The following is a 19,308-nucleotide window of genomic DNA, read 5'->3' as shown; positions in this document are numbered from 1 at the left end:
GAAGGCATAACCTTTTTACACTGTTTAAAAGCATTCAATAAAGCGTTTAGTTTGTCATAGTACTAACTACATAACTCGACCTCAAAATTCTTTGCTGACGAAATTTTCATCGCTATAACTACTCCCAGAATCACAGTTCGTTTTACCTGGCGATGTAACCTCAGCTGTGAGTGCAATTTATTGGGGTGTAACAATGTTGTGTGCCAAGACCTGTCCTATAGCTATTTCTGACCTCCTGCACTTAATTTTCAATTCACTTACGCGTTGGTGACTTTGAAAGATTTGCCGAAATAAGTAGGAACACGGTGTAAAAAGATTTCAATTTGACCTTAGCCTAAATCCACTGAAGGCGCCTAATAATGCCAATGCGTAATAACTGTAGTGTTGATGTTAATTTTGGAGGATATTTACTGCGTTTTCAAGGGCCATTAAAACCGCAATATTTGCAACACAAAGGTTGCAAATTTATGAATCAAACTAATGTTTCTTGGTATACATTTGTGTACACACTTTCTGAAAAGGTTATGCATGTTATATCTTCGAGCTTACAAGATTACGAAAGTTAGAATCACTAGAAGTAGTTAACAGAGTTTATCTCGATCGAATACAGGGGCATTCGTCAGTCGCTTGAAGGTCGAATATGTAGCACTTTCAGGAATTCAGCAGGGTGAGAGTGCGGGCTACTTAGTGTTCCAACAACACGATGTATACCAGCGAAACACAGGAGAAGATAATACAAAGACTGGTTACAAACACGAGCTTTTGCGCAGCTGTAGCTCTGGCAGGTATACATGACACAGAATAATGCATTGTTTTCTGTTTTGTATTCAGCGCTATCGTGCACACCATGGACACGTTGATCTATTCTCGCTCTCTGCAGAAAGACATCCTTCAGAGGTTCGCGGGCACAGAGGTCATCGAACGGCGCTCTTCGGCCCGCTCCTCTGCTCGTATCGAGGAAACCGAGTCCTCGTTCCTGGAACCTGACATCTTCTCCAACACCATAACGCAGGTGGTTATGCTGCTCCAGGAAGGTCATATCCGCTGCGAGAGCTTAACTGATATTTCAAGATAAAACAAAGCCGCACAGCTGTTGTGAAAAGTATGTTTTTTTCTCGAGGCGCTTGGCTCTGAATCGCGTAGTCTGGCTCTAGCAGCATTCTAATTGTCGATGAGTTAACAACGCTGGTTAACAACCTAATTGAAACAGTTAGAACATTTTCAATATGCTTCGAACACTCACAGCGTAATCCAGAATTCAAACCATTGCCTATAAGTTTTTATAACGGCTAAGGTTGTAGCAATGTTTCTAATGTAGCTATGCCGTCACTGGGCGGTGTTAAGAGCATTGAGATGCCAGTCATGCCCACCGTTCGTACTGTTCGATGGCAGGCCAAAGTATTTGATAACTAGTCAGTTAATCCGAGGTGTGTGTGTGTTAACCATCCTTAACTGAACACGTGTTTAAACTTTAAAAGAGATTCTAGCGGTGCAAATATTCTGTAGTTCAGTTTTTAGGACACCTCAAGGTTATTCTAGCGCTTTTAGCTCCGTTTACAATATCAAGATAGGACCTGCGAGAAGAATGTAATGTGGTTTATTTATCAGTAAGATGTGACGATATAGAGAGTTTTCGTTTTGGTATCTAGATAGGTTAATGCCAGCGATATAAGCAAGAGCTTGGCGTATGTATACAGTGAAGTCTTGTTGATACAATTCCACGTACTACGCTTTTCGGGACAACAGGAGTTTTTTTCCCGAAAGCCGCCCTACAGAAGCAATGCATTTTTGATACGGCTAATACGACCGTATTTTTTCATGAGTTGTTACGGTGATCCTTGAAGAGTTACATCAGACGGTGAGTTAGGGCATCTAATAATTGACAGCTGCTCGTGGTTATAAAGCGGTCTTCGAGCAATAACTGACCTTTACTGCTACAATTCATTTCCTTTCTTGAAAGAACGTTTTGTTGGGCTAGTTGATTACAGTTCGTCGTAAGATTTCCTTTCGCGGCTGCAGTTGTTTTCTTTTCCATGGAAATCCTGAAACTTTGTCGGCATTGAAAGTCGAAGTCCATAAAGTTCGAAGACGTCAATTGGGAATTAAAGTAAATTCTTTCACCTCGACAAAGCTGTCAACTACCCTTCCCTCCTTTGGATAAAGAAAGAAGATTGATGAATGAATAATTATGAGCGTGCTAAACATGTTCTATCATTTATTGAGCTATTGTAATAAGATAAGTTGATAAAAAAGGGCACTAAGCTTCGAACAGATTCTGAGGTCGAAGGGCACGCTTAATTAAACTTTTCCATACTTTCCAGATGGGCTATATAAATGTGTGCCTTAAAAGAGCCACTAACCTCCCTTTCGAGTCTCTTCTGTGTGCGCGTAGCAATTGATATCGGCCTAATTGATGCATTTTAAATGTCCTTTTACTTACCCGTTGTTTGTTTATATTATCCCGTACTCGCCCAGTGTTTTCCGCATCCGGCGTTGCTGTGAAGGAAAAATAGTTTCGCACGTACAAAGAGGAAGGCGAATACTGAAGTCCAGTCACAATTGGGCTTGTAGGGCACCGTCCGGCAGCAGCAACAACCTCTGTTTTCAGATCACAGTATCTTTTTTTTTTTTTTTGTAGACGAAAACAGCATGAACTAGAGCGGCTCAAGCTCGGCAATAGAATCCTGTAACTGCCTGCGAGTGTTCAAGTTGAAAACGTCATCAAGCAACCCACTACCTGTTACACCATATTCGGATACACATACAGGATGAACCTTTCCTCGCTGATGCAAAGCGTTTCATTTTTTTTTTATAGCAGAGACGCATTGGAGAGAACGCAAACCATATTGGTGTATAGTTGACAGTCTGGAAAGAACCATCAGTGGTTTGCATAGGTGGTCGCCTTTGTTAAAGGAACTTGTGTCAGAAGTCTCGTATGTTTTTTGAGCAGAGAATGCAGAGAGGCAGTGCACTGTGGTGCCATATAAAATTCAAATCACCTTGACTTGAATATGCGAATAAATTCTTCTTCGAAACAAGAACAGTTCGAGGCAAGAACTGCAGGGCGCTTAAAAATAATATGCTTCAAAGCATATTGAATTTCAAAGAGTAAGGCCAGCTCAGTTTGACTCAGAAACGATTACCGCAACCAGCAGTAGCAAGTAGAAATCTTGCAGCCAGGCCTGTTGGCGAATTGGAGCAGATAGAAGCACCTAAGTCACTTAGGTGACTTGACATAGAACTCCGCTTAAAACGACTCCTTTTTTTTTTTTGGGGGGGGGGGAGAGTAGAGAATGAAATCTCGAGTGTATTCCTGCGGTAAAACCAGAGACGGTACCGTTTCCAAACCAGGGCTGGTACCAGGTGCTCGTAGGCCTGGTGGCTGTTGGATTTGTGCTGCTTCTCGGAGGACTAGCAGTGTTCTTCCAGTACTGGCAGAGCGACATCGTGTTGTCGGTGGTGGTCGCCGTCCAGGGTCTCTACGTTCTCATCTACGCCCTCGAAATGCTGCTCGTGGTAAGCACGAACCTCTGTTTCCTCCTTATAAAAACGTCTTTCTAGCGCACTGCATGAATACATGTGACACGGGTGGAAGGAAGCACGAGTCTGTCGAATATGCAGGTAAATCACCGAAATGCTTTCTGTCAGCCTTGAAGTTCTCGCGGATGCATTCAACGCACCAAACTCTGATTTACTGTTTTAATGAATAATCATGCGCTAGGGCTTGCACAGCCGACATTTTCGGACCGTGCAAATTTTACGTCTTCACGCAAAAGAATCAACTCTGTCTTTATAATCCTGCGCTCTATAGAAAGTAACATGAATAAGGGCAACAACATTAAGAAATACACTGCGTACAGGACCACGCCTTATTAACAAAGACAAGTTGAACAAGGCGAGTGTGTTGGGAGCATTGTTACATGGCAGGCCGAGTGGCGAGGCCACTCCTAAAACTGGTAGCCATATTGGCCTCCGCAATCGCCAAAATATGGCCAAAAGGGAAAATTTAATTTAAAAGTAGATATTGTGCGGGAGAATAGATGTAACCAAGGAATAGCTACGAAGCTAATGTTTATGCTATGCCGGAAAAATGTAGCCCAATTGGGCTATTTGTAGCTCAATTTTTCAGGTATCACATAGCAACATGAACGAACAGGTATGTGCAATTATGCGAGTTTCCAGATGCGAACAATATAAAAGAAAAAAAAACCTGAGAACAAGAACGTTCTACATTGCAGTGCAGCACTCGCAGCGCAATGACAGCGCAGTTCATACAGTTTTGTGGCACAAAAATCACTCAAATACGAGGCGCTATGTGTTACGGAACATCACTTAGCACACGGCACTAAGACGCGCCTTTTAATGGTCAAACGTTTTGCGCATGTCTGTTTCTGTAATGACTGGGCTTATTAAGGCATGTTATATAGAGTAGAATATGCTGTTTTTCAGTCCACGGAAAGCGTGGGAGGGTGAAATTTCACTCGACGTCCAGTTGATGGTAATTTTTTTCTCACTTTTTTATTGATTTAAGCTCTCACTATGGCTGGAATCAGCCATTCGCGTGCATTTAATCCAATAGAACATGGAACAAAGAAGTGAGCCATGACGGCTTTACAATAAACTTAATAGAAAACCCAAATTCTGCCCTGAGAAAACTGCACCTCCCAAAACATCGACCGCATTTTTTATTCAAAGGCATCAGAAGACTGACCACGGGAAGAAACAAAATTCGCTTATCGGTGATGCTCTCAACTTGGTGGATGGCGAAATTATCTCCATTTCTAAATAGTACAAACGGTGGTGACGTTACCAGTTCGTGATTTTATATATTAGACTGATTTTTCTAGGCAGGGCTGAGGCCGCACTGTCACATGCCGTCACAACATTCGCTGATATTGATCGATTAAGCGATAATTACACGTTACGCCACTGGATATGTTAAATACAGATTAAAATTTAAAAATATTCGTTATTGAGAGTGCAGAGGCAGCGCGAAATGATGTGCGCTCATTCATTGCAAACGAGCAATGGTTCTCAAAATAACGGCTTGAGGGGCTAGTTGGTGCTGCATCGTATTCAGATATGTGGCGCAACAAACACAAACACAAGAGAAGATACACAACACGCGCGCACACTACCAACTGTAATAAGAATTCGAAAACACTTCCTCTTCACCACTCCTCCTCTTCTACACTCAGGCACATCTCATCTTCCTCCTCTTCTCATCTTCCTCTTCTTTGCCAAGGGGATACTGGCAAGCTCTCTTCCTCGCAGACCATAACATCGTCCAAACATGGCAGTGACCAATGTTATCTTCCTCTTCTTCTCTTCTTCCTCTTCTTTATCAGGGGGATAGTGGCACTTTCTTCCTCGCAGACCATAAACATCGTCCAAACATGACAGTCACAAATTCTCACTGTCTTGTTACTCCACACCTCTGCTTTGCCCAGTAACTCATACCACGCTGGACAAGCAAATATCACCACATAGTCACATAGTCATACACTAAAAACCACCGCCACACTCATAAGTAGGACATGTCCATCCACACCACATAACTTGTGTCCAAGAATAACAGCTTGAAGCCCGATAATAATCTCGTTCTTTGCATTACTCAGGAGGTTTGCTCAATAAAATTAAATTATTTTCTACGTAAACTCAACGAAGCTTCACTAATGCATCTCTCTTCTTTCTTCTGTATCCAATACGCCTCTAAAATTTCGCGTGCCATCTTATCCCGACTCTTGCCTAAAATGTTTAGCCTGCTAAACAACGGCTCACACTTGCACTTTTGGCAGTGCAAGGCTAAATTTGACCCTTTGCCATTTTCTATGGACTTCTCGTGTTGCCTCATTCTATCATTAACACATCTTCCTGCTTGCCCAATATATACTTTACCGCACGTCAGAGGAACCTCATAAATCACTCCCACCCGACATTCAATAAAACTCTTAACATGCTTCTTATCGCATTGGCCTTTCTTTTTCCTCCCTATTAATGCACATAACCCACCCAGTTTTTTGGGGGCAGAAAACACAACTGGGACCTCAAACCTCAGTCAGTCAGTTCAGGCGTTCAGTCGTGTCCGACTCTTCGTGACCCTATGGACCATGTCACGCCACGCTTTCCGGTCTCTCACTATCTTCTTAACATCACATAGCTTCATCTGCAATGCCTCGAGAATGCCATCTAACCATCGCGTTCGCTGCCTACCCCTTCTCCGGCGACCCTCAACCTTTCCCAACATCAAATCTTTCTCCAGCGACTCCTCTCTTCTCATCAGATGTCCAAAGTAGCTGAGCTTTAACTTTAGAATTTGACCCTCCAATGAGCAGTCAGGGTTTATGGCCGACAATATCGACTGATTTGATCTTCTGGCAGTCCAAGGAACCTACCAGCCACCTTTTTCAGGCAGTGTGCAACTCTGTGTATATAGGGAATCACTTTATATATAGGGAATCATATAGGGAATATAGGGAAGACTCTGCCACCCCACATATAATCATAACCGGGAAACCAGCCACCTCAAGCCTTTGTAATTGATTATTGAAGCTTTCCTCTGCCATATGTACACATGATTTTAACAAGGCCGACTCCAAACAAAGGGAGGCAATCCCTCTTTTTATAGTCTTTAGTCGACTGTGAGGTGAGGGAGCTCGCCTGCTGCGCCCAAGAAAGCAGGACCTAAACACGGCTGCGGCGGCCGCTTTTCGATATAGCCGAAACGCAAGGCTGCCGTGTGCTGTATACGATGACAGTGCGCGCGTTAAATAACTGCAGCAGGGGGTCGAAATTGGCGGAGCCCTCCACTGTGGCTTCCCTCATTGCGTCAGTCTCTTTGGGACGTTAAACTTCTTAAATTTAACCAAACTGTAGCTTATAAGGGCAAAAAGAAATAGGCTTTGAATTAGTTAAAGCATAATTCACAAAACAACAAGATTTATTCGCAGGACCTTGTTTCTTGCAGTGTAGTTTGTGGAGTTGAGGTTTGCGTAGATGTTATGGGTTTTGGATATTTTTCAAAGTGTTCAACCGGCCAACAACTTCAACGCGTTCATGCCAGACGTTTTCAACCTCCAAGAATTACTCTACTTTTTGCTTAATTTCCTTTTCATTTCCGAAAGACGTTCATTCACGCAAGGCTGGTAGCTTGCACGAAGCATGGTCACCCGATATTCATTCGGAGGAGACTCGCTTTACTGACGTAAATCGCCTCCCTGTCATCTGGCAAATGATGTTCAGCTCGCACTCCAGTTTTCCATTGGATTTTTTCTTTGTGACGAGAGGATGGCTGTGGCATTGAGCCCGGTTTGGAATGTATGCGAGGAAATGTATGCGGTCGGTGCCTCCAGTCTTATGTCCCGCTATTTCCTGTGAAAACTCCCATTGGCCGTAGGTTCGTTTCTTGATTTCTTGAGCTCAGCATGGCGACCTGAATAAGGTATTTGTAGCTGAAAAGCAGAAAGTAATTATAATAAAAAAACAAGCACGCCGGCGCGGCGCAGCAAGTTGTGAGTGGGACTGCTGCCGCTGCACGCCTCTAGGGCGGCATATATATTGCGCCTTCGAAGAAGCGACAAAGGAACATCAAGGCGGAATAATGGGTCCCCATTTGTAAAAGGTTTAGTAACGCAAAGATGGGAACGAGCAGGGGAGTCGTTCTATTGCAGCAAAAAGTGATCCCCGTCGCGCAATTAACGAGAGAAGGGCGAAGATAAAACGCCAACGTGGAGAACAAGAATTGGTGGAAAAGGAAATGTTTCAGGCAGGCAGGATGTATCTGTTTTTCGTATTCTCGTAAGGAATAAATTAATAAAATAGGCAAGCCTCAGTGGTGAGTGCTTCAAATATTCGCTTATCATTGAAGAAGTTATCCTGCTAAGGACTTGGTAGTATCTGAAGGAAGCGCTTTAATGTTTTTTTAGTCTTTGTAAAATTACTAATACAAATGGTATGTAAGCAACGATGATATTTTAGTATCTAAAATATCAAGTCCTGACTCTGCATTAAGTGGACATCAAGCGTTAGGTCATAAAATATCACCGCAGAGGGCACACTTCGACGGCAGCATTGATACGTAAATTTACCGACTGCAAATTTGTTGCTTTATTAATTTTTCTCTTTGTTTTATTTTCTATAAGGTTTTGATTCCTTGGTATGCGTAAGGTCACGTGTCAGAGACACTGTCTCAAAGCTAATGTTTCTTGGGGCGTAATGGCATCATTTTCTCGGTGCATTTCAAAACAGCTCATGGCAGCTCCTGTCTTCGCTTGCTTTCAGTATGTATACCCGTACGAGTAATAACTTAGCCTTCTCAGTTCTATATGAAAAGTAAATTTAAAAGAAAGTTAAAATTTTACATACGTTACAAGGTACGCTCCAATACGTATTTGATAAAGAAACCGGCGAGGATTGTTGACGTATGCAAACAACAACGAGTAGTAAATGCTTGGTAAATAGCCTCAGCCCAGAAAACTTGTGCGTTCGCAGCCATGGGCTCGTACTGTTTGTAAGCGCAGGAACTCGGTTGCAACTGGTCACCCTCTCAAGTGCGCCCTCGAAAAATGTTGCGTAGCTAGCCATTCCGAACGCTTTCATTTAACGGTACGTCGTAGTAGCTTACACATCACCGAGGAAATTAATAAAACATTAAGACATGTCGGTGATGTTTTTGCTCAGAATCTAATTCTAGGAAAACACGCCCCTAGTCGGGCTCTTCGCAACCCTTGGGCGCGCGATTCAAGTATTTTAATATAGCCCTTTCGCACACTGGCGTTTGAGAAATTAAGAGTAAGGATCTTTGTTTTCATGCTAGCGAGAAAAAATTTTGCTGCATGCCGCGACTGAACAATTTGGGCACTCTCCAAATGTCTGTACGATGTGCGAGACTTTCATTGGTGTGCTGCTAAATGTGGTGCCGTTAAAATATATTACCCATTATCAACAGCCACGTAGCGACCTGTAATCGCAATATCTTGACTCCTGCATTTGCTTCCCGACACCAAGCCGTCTGCAGTAAGTAATCTTGGAAACTTATCGAGCGAATCTGTTACCTACGAACGTACAAAGACATGAGGAAGCTTGAACAAACACACTTTACGATCTAGGCAGAAATAACGAGATTCTCAGAGCATCCGCTTCCCGGGAGCCTCTCTACTGCGCAGTGCCTCTGGCGGCCATAACAATGCCCTCTAGGTGGCAGGGCATATTGCTCTAAAGAAAGAGGCGTGCCCTTGCAAGAACAGTAGTGAATTTGCAATACTTAGAAAAAATCCCGAATATTCTAGACAAGCTCTAGGATGAGCCCTCGGTGAATGAGCTGGCTTTTGTAGTTTTTGTAAATACAGCAAAAGGCAAGCATCCAAATAGCACAAAAGAAACGCCCACTGCGTGACTAATGGCGCATTCGATTGGGGGGACGAGAGCAGAGGCGCCGAGCAGTGCAGATCAGTACAGGAGCACGCCGAGCGAGGGTGTAACTGAACGCTCTCTGCATGTCGAGAGCAGCGCGTCACGACCATGTGACCGCACTTCTCTCCCCAGCATTCTTCGCCTGCCCGCAGTGGCGGCAGTTGTAACCCGAGGAGAGGCCAACGATCCGTATTGAACCGCTTGTTTTGTATGCCTTTGTTCTCACAGCGCGGCTATCTGCCTCCTTTGGCCCTTTTGACGCCAGCAGCGACTCTCAAACATGCATACAGCACCTGAGCAATGCTTTCCGCTCGCTGAGGTAGCCGAGCTCCGACGCTTTGCAGCCGCTGTTTTGAGCGCTGCCAACTCGAGAGAGAAAAAAAAAAAGATTGTGCGGATATGACGCTTTATGCCATGTGACTTCCTCTACACTCGCTTTAGACGAGGGAGTAGCCGGGAACGCACTCGGGTGCTCTCAGCGGAGGAAAAGCCCCCCTCCTCTACCATTGGAAGCCAGTGATTCTACTCCTGCTCTCCCACTGGAGGGCACCCGCTTGTTTGAGCTTTCGAAGTGCTCTCGAATTGGACATAAGCCCATGAATTACTAGCGGGCGCGATATTTGGACAGTGCTGCTAGTTGCTCTAGGTATACTGTGACAGGGGCTCTGTGCGCCTCTGGGTATTCTATTGAACTAATTTCTTACAAGGGAGCTTAGCAAAAGTTTGATTTTTGTGCTAGTGTTATGGAGCGAAATGCTACAGGACTCAGAGAGGTAATCGGTACACTTCCTGCCATTACCCATTTGCAGGTGTACTCTACGGGCACTTTCAAAGTGGGCCGGGATGTGTGGCGCCAGCTGGACATGATCATCTTTTGCCTCATCGTGTCGGAGTTCGTGCTGGCCAGTTTAGTGTCCGTCGAGATCGAGGACCCCAAGTATGCACTGTTTCTTCAGTACAGCTACATCCTGCTTATTGGCTGCCGCACCTTCAAGACGTTGCAGAAAAGAGTCGTAAGTGGTTTTCCCCTTCACTCCTCCTGTTCATATCTCACGCCTTGCGTCAAGTGGCACGGAGCGTGTTTCGGCGCAGCATACGGTGTTTTCGGCTGTGGTGCCCAGTACACGTGGTCATATAACAAAAGCCGAGATTGTAAAAAAACTGTACTATTGTAAACAGTAGCTAAATGGGAGATCTAATTGCTTAGGTAAGCAATAGTGAGGTAGACATTCAGAGAGGGAAAGAGGGAATGGAAACGTCGATAGAGACAGCCCGCCAGCTTTCGACTGCGATCGCGGGCTTTTTACTGTGCGTAGAGGTGCATTATTTCGCATGAATGTTCGTTGAAGCTAAGGATGTAAAATTTCAGAAACGTTTGGGGATCGGAAAAAAAATACAAGGAAAAGAACGAGTTTTCTTCCGAAAATATTAGAAAATTTTTAAAAATGTCGATTATTTGTGCCAATCAATGTGGATAGTTGAACTGAAGCAGCAAACAGCCTCTTTTTCTATGTGTTTACTACTCATTAAATTGTTGCCCTAATTATAGGTGTTTAAAAAAAGACACAAATGACAATTTCATAGCTCAAAGAGATTGCTGCCATGTGTGTTGTAGTCCCGCATGCGAAAGGAAGCAGTCAATGTCCGGCTGTGTGCAAAACAGGAACAGGAACAGTTTCATGGTACACATAATACTAAAGCCTGTTTTCCTAGTTCAATGTACCGCTATTTCTGGACTATAGTCCGTGAACTTGGTGAACAGCCCGCAGGAGAAAATTCTGGCTCAAAATAAGCTTTTTTTTTTATATTGTCCGCGCTTGATGCATAGTTCGCAAGGAGGAATTTTGGTTGAAAAGGTTTTTTTTTTAACTTTGAGAAAGCAGTATAAGCACACTTCCCATTGACAAGGAGTAAAACCGTGTGTAGCAATATACTGCATGGGGTTCACTTCAAGAACCCGTCAAAATCCTCGGGGCCGGACGCTGCCGAAAAGGCTTTTCGTCTTTCTTAGCCACGCAACCATTTTGACCGTGCCAGCTCCGGCATACATCTGCATTTATGTGTTCCCGTATTGATTATTTATTTTTGTTCATTACGTTGTGCGCACATGCTCACAAATACAAACACGAGAAAGAAGCCATTCTTCGCCAGCGTGGCAGCATTCGCTTGCATATCGAAGTTGATACCATATATGAGCTGATTTAACCTAGTAAGCAAGTCAACATGTCGGCATCACCCATTCGACACACATTTTTCTTTTCTTTTTTTATTCATAGCCCCCGGTAGACTTCTCCGGCTGTGACATATGATATGAAATAATAAAGATATATTGTGCGCACACATAGAATCTCTGCATGACGCCAAATCTCAGCTTTTAGACATGTATAATCCGCGTACTATAGTCCGGAAATTATGGTATATCTTAATTTTTTTTTACAATCAGTCAAGTAGAAATAAGATTCGCCCTTCGTGTGCTTTCTGCTTCCTGGCTCGTTCCAGTCATTTTAATCTAAATTCAAATTTGCTTTTTTATAGTTCATTGAGTCGTCTTCGAAAATTTGAGGTAAACCTCATATTGTTTCTTACATTCAACTCGTGACCAACTGCACAGGCCACGCTTCTGCATACTTCTCTTGTGTTTTAACACATTCTTGCTCTTACTTGCGTCTTTCTTCATGTGAGTTTTAATGTGCAGTTCAATATTTACAAATTTACCTCCAAATAAACCATGCAGAATTATGTATTGGTAACTTGCGGCATCTTTGAGCTATATAATATTCTTGCCCTTTAATGTCAGTGGCTGCCTTTTCTTTTTTGTGAAATCCTAAATTCAAAGTTTATCACTTTTTTGCAAGTAAGCTTTTGACAGGAAAAAGAAATGCTTCAGTGTTTTGCGTGTGTTCTCTTTCCCAGTTTGTTCTAGTCAATACATCGGTACTTTTAGCGTTTATTTTTCAATGAAGGTTCTAAAGTCATAAAGTAACTTTAATTTCACAATTGATATTCATAAATTCGTAAGTTCAAAAATTAATGACATTACAGGATTAGTGGAGATCTTGCTATGGTTGCTTCTTTATAGATTGTTCCAATCTGCTCATGCTGAGTTTCAGTTTTCCTTCTTCCAGTTCACTTTGTGGACATTCAGATTTTATGACCTTTCTATAGCAATTCGAAGCTATAAAAAGAATCCTATGGGGCTCCTCTGTAAGTAAGTCAACAACGGCTAAGTACTAGACAAAACAAAGCCTTGACAGATATTTAATTGGGCACCAAAGTATCTTTAAATGCTCTTTCCTCCCAATCAAGACTTATCGCTAGAACTATAATTAATGACTTGGAAATCATATTAGTGAATCTAGTAACGGCACACATTGCAGCAGGGTGACATACTATCAACGGCGCAGCGATGCACAACTTTGGCTAGCTGTTGCATCGGTGTGAGGTGGGCTCATCGACAGGAATCGCTGCTGACGCACCGACATCATTTGGTAGAAAAACATTCTCGCCGATGTAACTACCACATGTCTTGCTTCTCTTCGGGCTTCATTGAAAATGTAAAATAAGCGAAACAAGACTACATTTTATATATGCTCACACTTCGACACCCAGCAGAAGAGGAAAAGCAAAATTGCGGCATTTCGGCATTCTTCAGTGTTTCAGTAGATTAAGAATTTATCCCGAAGCAGCACATCTATGCATAAATCCTGGACCCAAAACCAAATGACAGCCTTCTAAGTATTCTTTATTATCTAGAAGCAGCCAGCTGTCAGTGTTAGAAGAAGAGCAAGAAGAATATTTTTATTCAACATATAAACACTACATTAAAAATTGTTGGGCCTATAGCCGAAGCTAATTTGGGCCCATAGTCATACAAGCTTGGCAGCCCAGAACAGACTAGTAATATAAAACTAAGAAAACAGTGCTTGCGTATACAACATATTATAAAAAAAACTTTTACAGAATATACAAGCCGTTGAATATATTGACCACAATCGGAACATCATTCCAGATTTTCGCACAATAAAACTACAGCAGTCGCTGACCGTAAATGTTGTGTGTTACTGATAGGCATAGCAAAAACATGAATTGTCAGTGGGTGGTTGTTGGATTCGATGTTATAAACTGTTACTGATACCTTGACCTGAAACATAAGCATGAATGAAAATATTTTTAATTTCTTGGTAAAGTGGACGGCTTAGCTGTTGTTGTTGTTGTGGCTGTAGGAAGAAGGAAAAGAAAATGCACGGGCCTGCTACTGGCTCTGTAGCTGAGCCACCTCCGCTGCCTCGTGCAGACAGAAGAGAAGATATAGAGAAGAAAAAAGCAAGAGGGAAAGAAAGACGCGCGCCGCAACAACAGCCGTCGTCCACCACCAGCGGTGGCGTGTGCAATGATGGCCTAGAACAGATAAAAATTCGAGCCAGGCAAGCCCCCGCCGCAAGCGGCGGTGACCCACCTGTACCAGCCCCATCAGGGGAGACCGACGGCTTAGCTGGTATCTGTTAGTAAAGGTCATAATAAGTAACGCTCGTTTTTGAAGGCATATTTTGAGATCCAAATATGTCTTGAAGGTAGAAAAAGCCCATGAGTTCCAACAATAGGCGAGGTGGCAATAAAAAAATGGCGTAGTAAATGATTTTCAAAACGTATATATCAAAATTCGCTCTGCTTCTATGCAAAGCATAACATGATGATGCTAATCTTGAGCACACATGCTCAATGTGCGGTTTCCAGTTCACCCTATAGTCAAACACAACGCTTAGATATTTTATTCTGTCAACTTCTTCCAGCAGGCAGGTGTTGAAATATTTTTTTAGTAACACTGAGTATTAGATCACTTAAAGCTGTAATCAGCTTTGAAAATTCAGCAGAAGGTGAAAGATTAACATATATTTTGAAGTTCTTTTAATAGTATCATACAGACTGTATTTTGTTTTTGTTTTCTAAGCCTTTGAGAAAAACGAAAAAATAGCTTTTTTCCCAAAAATTTCTTGTTTTTTGTTTTCAGCTCCGCCACGCTAATTGCAACACGATGTAGCAAGTGAGCTATATTACAAGCCAAGCACAGCCCTTTTGTTTGAAATAAAGGCAACCTATGATGAAGGCAGCTGCTTAGAATTAAACTACTGCCTGGTAAGACGCCCGACTGCTGTGCCTGAGTACCCGGGTTCAATCCCGACCTCGGCGGCTGCGTTTCGATGGAGACGAAACGAAGAGGCGTCCGTGTGCTGTGCGATGTCAGCGCACGTTAAAGATCCCCAGGTGGTCGAAATTACTCCGTAGCCCTCCACTACGGCTCCTCTTTCTCTCTGTCCACTTTCACTCCCACTTTCACTCCCACCTTCCTCCCTTCCCTTACGGCCCGGTTCAGGTGTCCACAGCTACAAGTGGGACAGATACTGCGCATTTCCCTTCCTGTGACCCCCCCCCCCCTTTTATCCCCTTTCTCAGTCACCTGAGGCATTTATTTTGGCCGCAAAAATATGCCAATCAGGTTGCTAAATGATAAAAACAATTTAGCAAACCATCTGCTGCACTTTGATCTTAGCTAAAAAATGAAGGATGGAAGAAAATATTCCATAAAATTACATAATTTTCACAGGATAAAAGGCAGTAATATTAATACGAGTTTTCATGGGTACTCTCATGTAAAAATTATTGCAAACTGCTTAATGTGAAGCAGCACCGGACATTGTGAAACGCCGCAATGGAGTTCTGCTGAATAATTTTTTTTTTTTTACCGGAGGTTCTTTCAAATGGCTGATATTACAAAATACACCAGCACCTTAATTTCGGCTTCATCTAATCGGGCTGACGCAGTTAGGATTAAGAAAGTGCCTTTCGATTAGTTGACGAGCATGCTAACCACTAAGCCATTCTGGATGCATCATTGGCAGGTTGGGGTGGGTTGAACCTAAAAGAGACAGGAATGTGAGTAGGAGACGCCCAACTACTGTGCCGGAGTTCACGGGTTCGAACCCGACCACGACGGCTGCGTTTCGATGGTGGCGAAACGAAGCGGCGTCCGTGTGCTGTGAGATGTCAGCGCACGTTATAGTGCTTAGAATATACTGGCTAGTGTGTCGAGCGCGCCGGCTGGGATGGCTCGGAGAGCAATGAAAGCCGCCGGCGGCCGCATAGCGGCGCTGTGGTGCGAGAGGGTGCGAGCCGGTTTCTCGCGCACATTGCGCCGCGCTGCTGCGAGTTGGAAAGGGAGCTGCGCGTTGCTTTGGCTCACGTTTAATACTTTGTTTTAGAGCTCTTTCAGGAGCTTAGGATTGATATAACGTTTTAACATGCAAATGTTAATATCGAATTGCTTTGTGCAGATTGCTCGAACTTGAAAGCTCAATCGGTACGTGAGCCACACGCTAACCCGGTAAACGCACATGAGAGCTTTCGCGTTTGGAGGAATTCAAACTCAAAGAATACAAGTCACGAAACACAGATTCGGTTTAATAGAACGAAGGCAGCATGTTTAATCAAAGGTGACAATGCGAGTGGAAGGCAATGCTGGCATGTTCTTCCCACTTGTCCAGATATCCTAAAAAGTCTTCCAAGAAACGCATGTCTGGGCTACCCGGCTTAAGTGCACGCTTGGTTATCCTGGAGGTCATTACTCGTATCAGGCGATTGATTGAGACGAAGTCTTCTGTTGGTTGCACCCGAGTGTATATAGTCTCCACATGCCGCCATTGCAAAAAAAGTCCTTTAATAACCTCATCTCCAAAAAGTTGGAATGCAAGGTCAACCTTCGTCTTTTCAAAGTTATTGGGTCTTAAGCATAAGCTAGGCTGTTATCCACGGAAGGTATCCGCATCCATGTAACCGGAATGAGAATGTCCTCAAACGAATGACGGCCTCCGTGGTGGTTAGGTGTCTGCAGTGTAGCCTGGCTGCCACTCTGTTCACCCACAATGCCCGCTTCACTGGAGCCGGAGGAGTCGTTGCAGTCTTGAAAGCCAGCTTCGAGAAAACAGGAGCCCTCGTTGATTTCCGAGCCCGAATCGCCGGGTCCAGTCCCTGCGTCCCGCTTATGGCGTTTACGAGGTGGTTGCTGCTCGCATATGTTTCTTTCCTTCCTTTTTTGGTGCCGTCTTGGGCACAAGGTGTGGAGGGTATAATGTTAACGGTTTGAAAATAACGATGTTAAAATAACCATCTTCTACATGCTTCTGTTTCGCACCCCAGTTATGTAACCCCCCTCACATATTACTCCAATCGGAGCCCGTGAGGTATTTGAATAAAAAGAAAAAAAAAACAGCAGAACACAAACGAGGAACCTTTACTTACAGCGGCTAATTAAGGTACATCGCGGCCTGCGATTGCACAAGGTTTTGCCGAAGTCACCATCTTTTGAATGAAGAAGCTGACGAAGTTTTTTTTTTTCTCAGATACGCAATATGCACGAGACGCGGCCGGTTAATCGCGATGAAGCTCGTTGGTAATGCCGCGCTTACGGTGAAACATGCGCCTAATATATAACTGCATCCATATGACATATGTGTAGCGCAAAATGACAATCGAGGGACACAGAAAAGGTACACAACACAGGTGCTGTCTGTAGCGCCTGTGTACACTCTTTGCGCTACACACTGCCATGGAGCACCGTTACCGACTCGCCCAGGTTTGTATCTCGCCAACAAAAGCAGTTGCCGTTTACCTTCAGTCATTTCTATCGATGCTTCGTTCCCATTGTACAGAATGCGTACTTACGTAGCATCAGATAGCGCAGTAATACGTACGCTCCTTGTTCTAGCGGTAGCCCCGTTTGCAAAAAAAGAAAGTCTTCTCTGTGCACCACCGCTTTCTCTTTGGCATTTTTCTCTGCAGTTTAGTTAGAGGCACTGGGGAAACAACAATCGGGAACCGCGCTTCGCCACTGGCGACACAGTAAAAAAAGAAGGGATACAGGCGAGCACAGAACGCGCGCACAAAACGAGAAAAAAAAAAACCGATGCAATCGTCGCCGAGCAGGTAAAAGTGCGGAACGACTCGCATGAGCAAACACCTACTCCGTAAATAAACTACTGCACCTTCGTGAAAGCAAAAGAGGCGCAGAAGCAGGTTTAACACGCACGCACAACACCAACAGATTGCCGTAAAGAGAGAAAACTGCGTCGTCTGCTCAGGTGGCACCCTCTTGACAAGCAGCGCCCTCTGCCGCTAACGATTGGCTTTCATTGCAAATAGCGTCATCCTCGCCCATAGGGAAGCACGGGCGCTCGTCACACTAGCCCACGTTGAAGATCCCCAGGTGGTCCAAATTACTCCGTAGCCCTCCACTACGACTCCCCTTTCTCTCTTTCTCCTTTCATTCCCACTTTCCTACCTTCTCTTACGGCGCGGTTCAGGTGTCCACAGAGCAAGTGTAACAGATACCGCGCCTTTCCGCTCCTGAGAACCAATTATTATTACAAACCTAAACGAGGAAGAAATTTGTGTCAGCTATCAACCTGTGGATGAACAGCTAAACGACGCTCTGATAGAAGGAGTTAGTAGCATTGAAGGGAACATAACAGAGTTCTTCACATTCACAATGGGCGCGCACTTGCACAATGAACTGTATCTTTACCTGTGTTCCCCTATGTCTAACACTATTGAGGCAGTGCGCACAGTGTTACAACCAAGCGGCTAGCACTTCGTTACCTCCTCTACAGGTGCTCTTCGTGTGGCTTTGGGACATGCTGGACGACCTCTTGAATCGGAAGCTCTTCAACGCGTACGACGTGAGCTGGGCCTATATCACGGCCGAGGACGAGGCCATGTCCAAGGCAAGCCGCTTCGTGAAGAACGCACAGCTTGCGACGCACATCAGGGACACCTGTGTCCGCAACAAGCTCCAGGTACAGCGAAGTGCAAATGGCAGCGATATTTCGTTACTTTGAGCCGCATGCGTTTAAACATTTTTCTGAAGGCTCGGTATGGCTGTTCCTCCAGTTCCTTTCGTTTTTGTTAGGGTTAAGAGGAAATGATATCCAAGTGCGAAATCTATTCGGGCGGCCTTAAATTCTTGATGGAATCTACATTACTTTAAGATCAAGACACAAGGCAAGAAAGCAACGCACAAATGTGCTACAGACGATTCAAAACGAACACAACTTAGCCGTTGGCGCCTCGCCTCGTTTCTTCATTTTCAAGCGCTGTAAATTACATAACTGAAACCATGTAGGTCAATAGCATAGCCTGATAAAAAATTCGAATGGAATGCGGAATCTCTACAGGTTATTGGCAAAAAGGAGGCTTAATTTGTTTTTCATACATATCTTGTTGTTTCAGTATTTCAGTAATTCTATGTGCGCGGAAATTGCGGAAGGGTGCACTGAGGGTGTTACGTATATAAGGTTTCAAATACGATTCATAACACATTTATAATGCAAAATGAATTTCGGTGGTTGCAGAACTGTATGATATTTGTGCCAGCGGGTAGGGCATACAACGTATACAAAGGACAAAAAAACAACAACTTCAAGAACTATCATCATCATCATCATCAGTCTGACTTTACCCACTGCAGGGCGAAGGCCTCTCCCACATTTCTCTAATTACCCGATTCTGCGCTACCTGCATCCACTTGACCCCTGCGAACTTCTTAACCTCATCCGCCCACCTAACTTCTGCCTCCCCCTGCTACGCTTTCCTTTCCTTGGAATCCAGTTTGTTACCCTCACCGACCATCGGTTATCCTCTCTTCGCACTCCATGTCCTGCCCATGCCCATTTCTTCTTAATTTCCACTAGAATGTTGGTAACCTGAGTTATTTCTCTGACCCACTCTGCACGCTTCCTATCTCTTAATGTTACCCCTGTCATTTTTCGTTCCATAGCCCTCTGTGTTGTCCTCAACTTAGGTAGAACTCTCTTGGTTAGCCTCCACGTTTCAGCCCCATAGGTGAGT

At 44.0% G+C, this 19,308-nt stretch overlaps 1 protein-coding gene across 1 annotated transcript in view; it reads left to right on the top strand.

The window, feature by feature from the left end:
- LOC146193412 (sperm-specific sodium:proton exchanger-like) overlaps positions 1-19,308 on the top strand; it is a 71,811-nt gene that overhangs the window by 28,526 nt on the left and 23,977 nt on the right. The window contains exons 12-15 of the mRNA XM_084600543.1: positions 881-1,012; positions 3,352-3,516; positions 10,221-10,424; positions 18,072-18,257. Coding sequence (XP_084456669.1) covers positions 881-1,012; positions 3,352-3,516; positions 10,221-10,424; positions 18,072-18,257 — 687 coding nt within the window. The remainder of the gene's footprint in view (positions 1-880; positions 1,013-3,351; positions 3,517-10,220; positions 10,425-18,071; positions 18,258-19,308) is intronic.

Source organism: Amblyomma maculatum, chromosome 4 (genome assembly GCF_055883805.1).
Source record: "Amblyomma maculatum isolate TAMU_Amacu chromosome 4, ASM5588380v1, whole genome shotgun sequence".
NCBI lineage: Eukaryota > Metazoa > Arthropoda > Arachnida > Ixodida > Ixodidae > Amblyomma > Amblyomma maculatum.
Note: the sequence above shows the minus strand (reverse complement) of the source record. Positions and strands in the feature narration are given on the sequence as shown.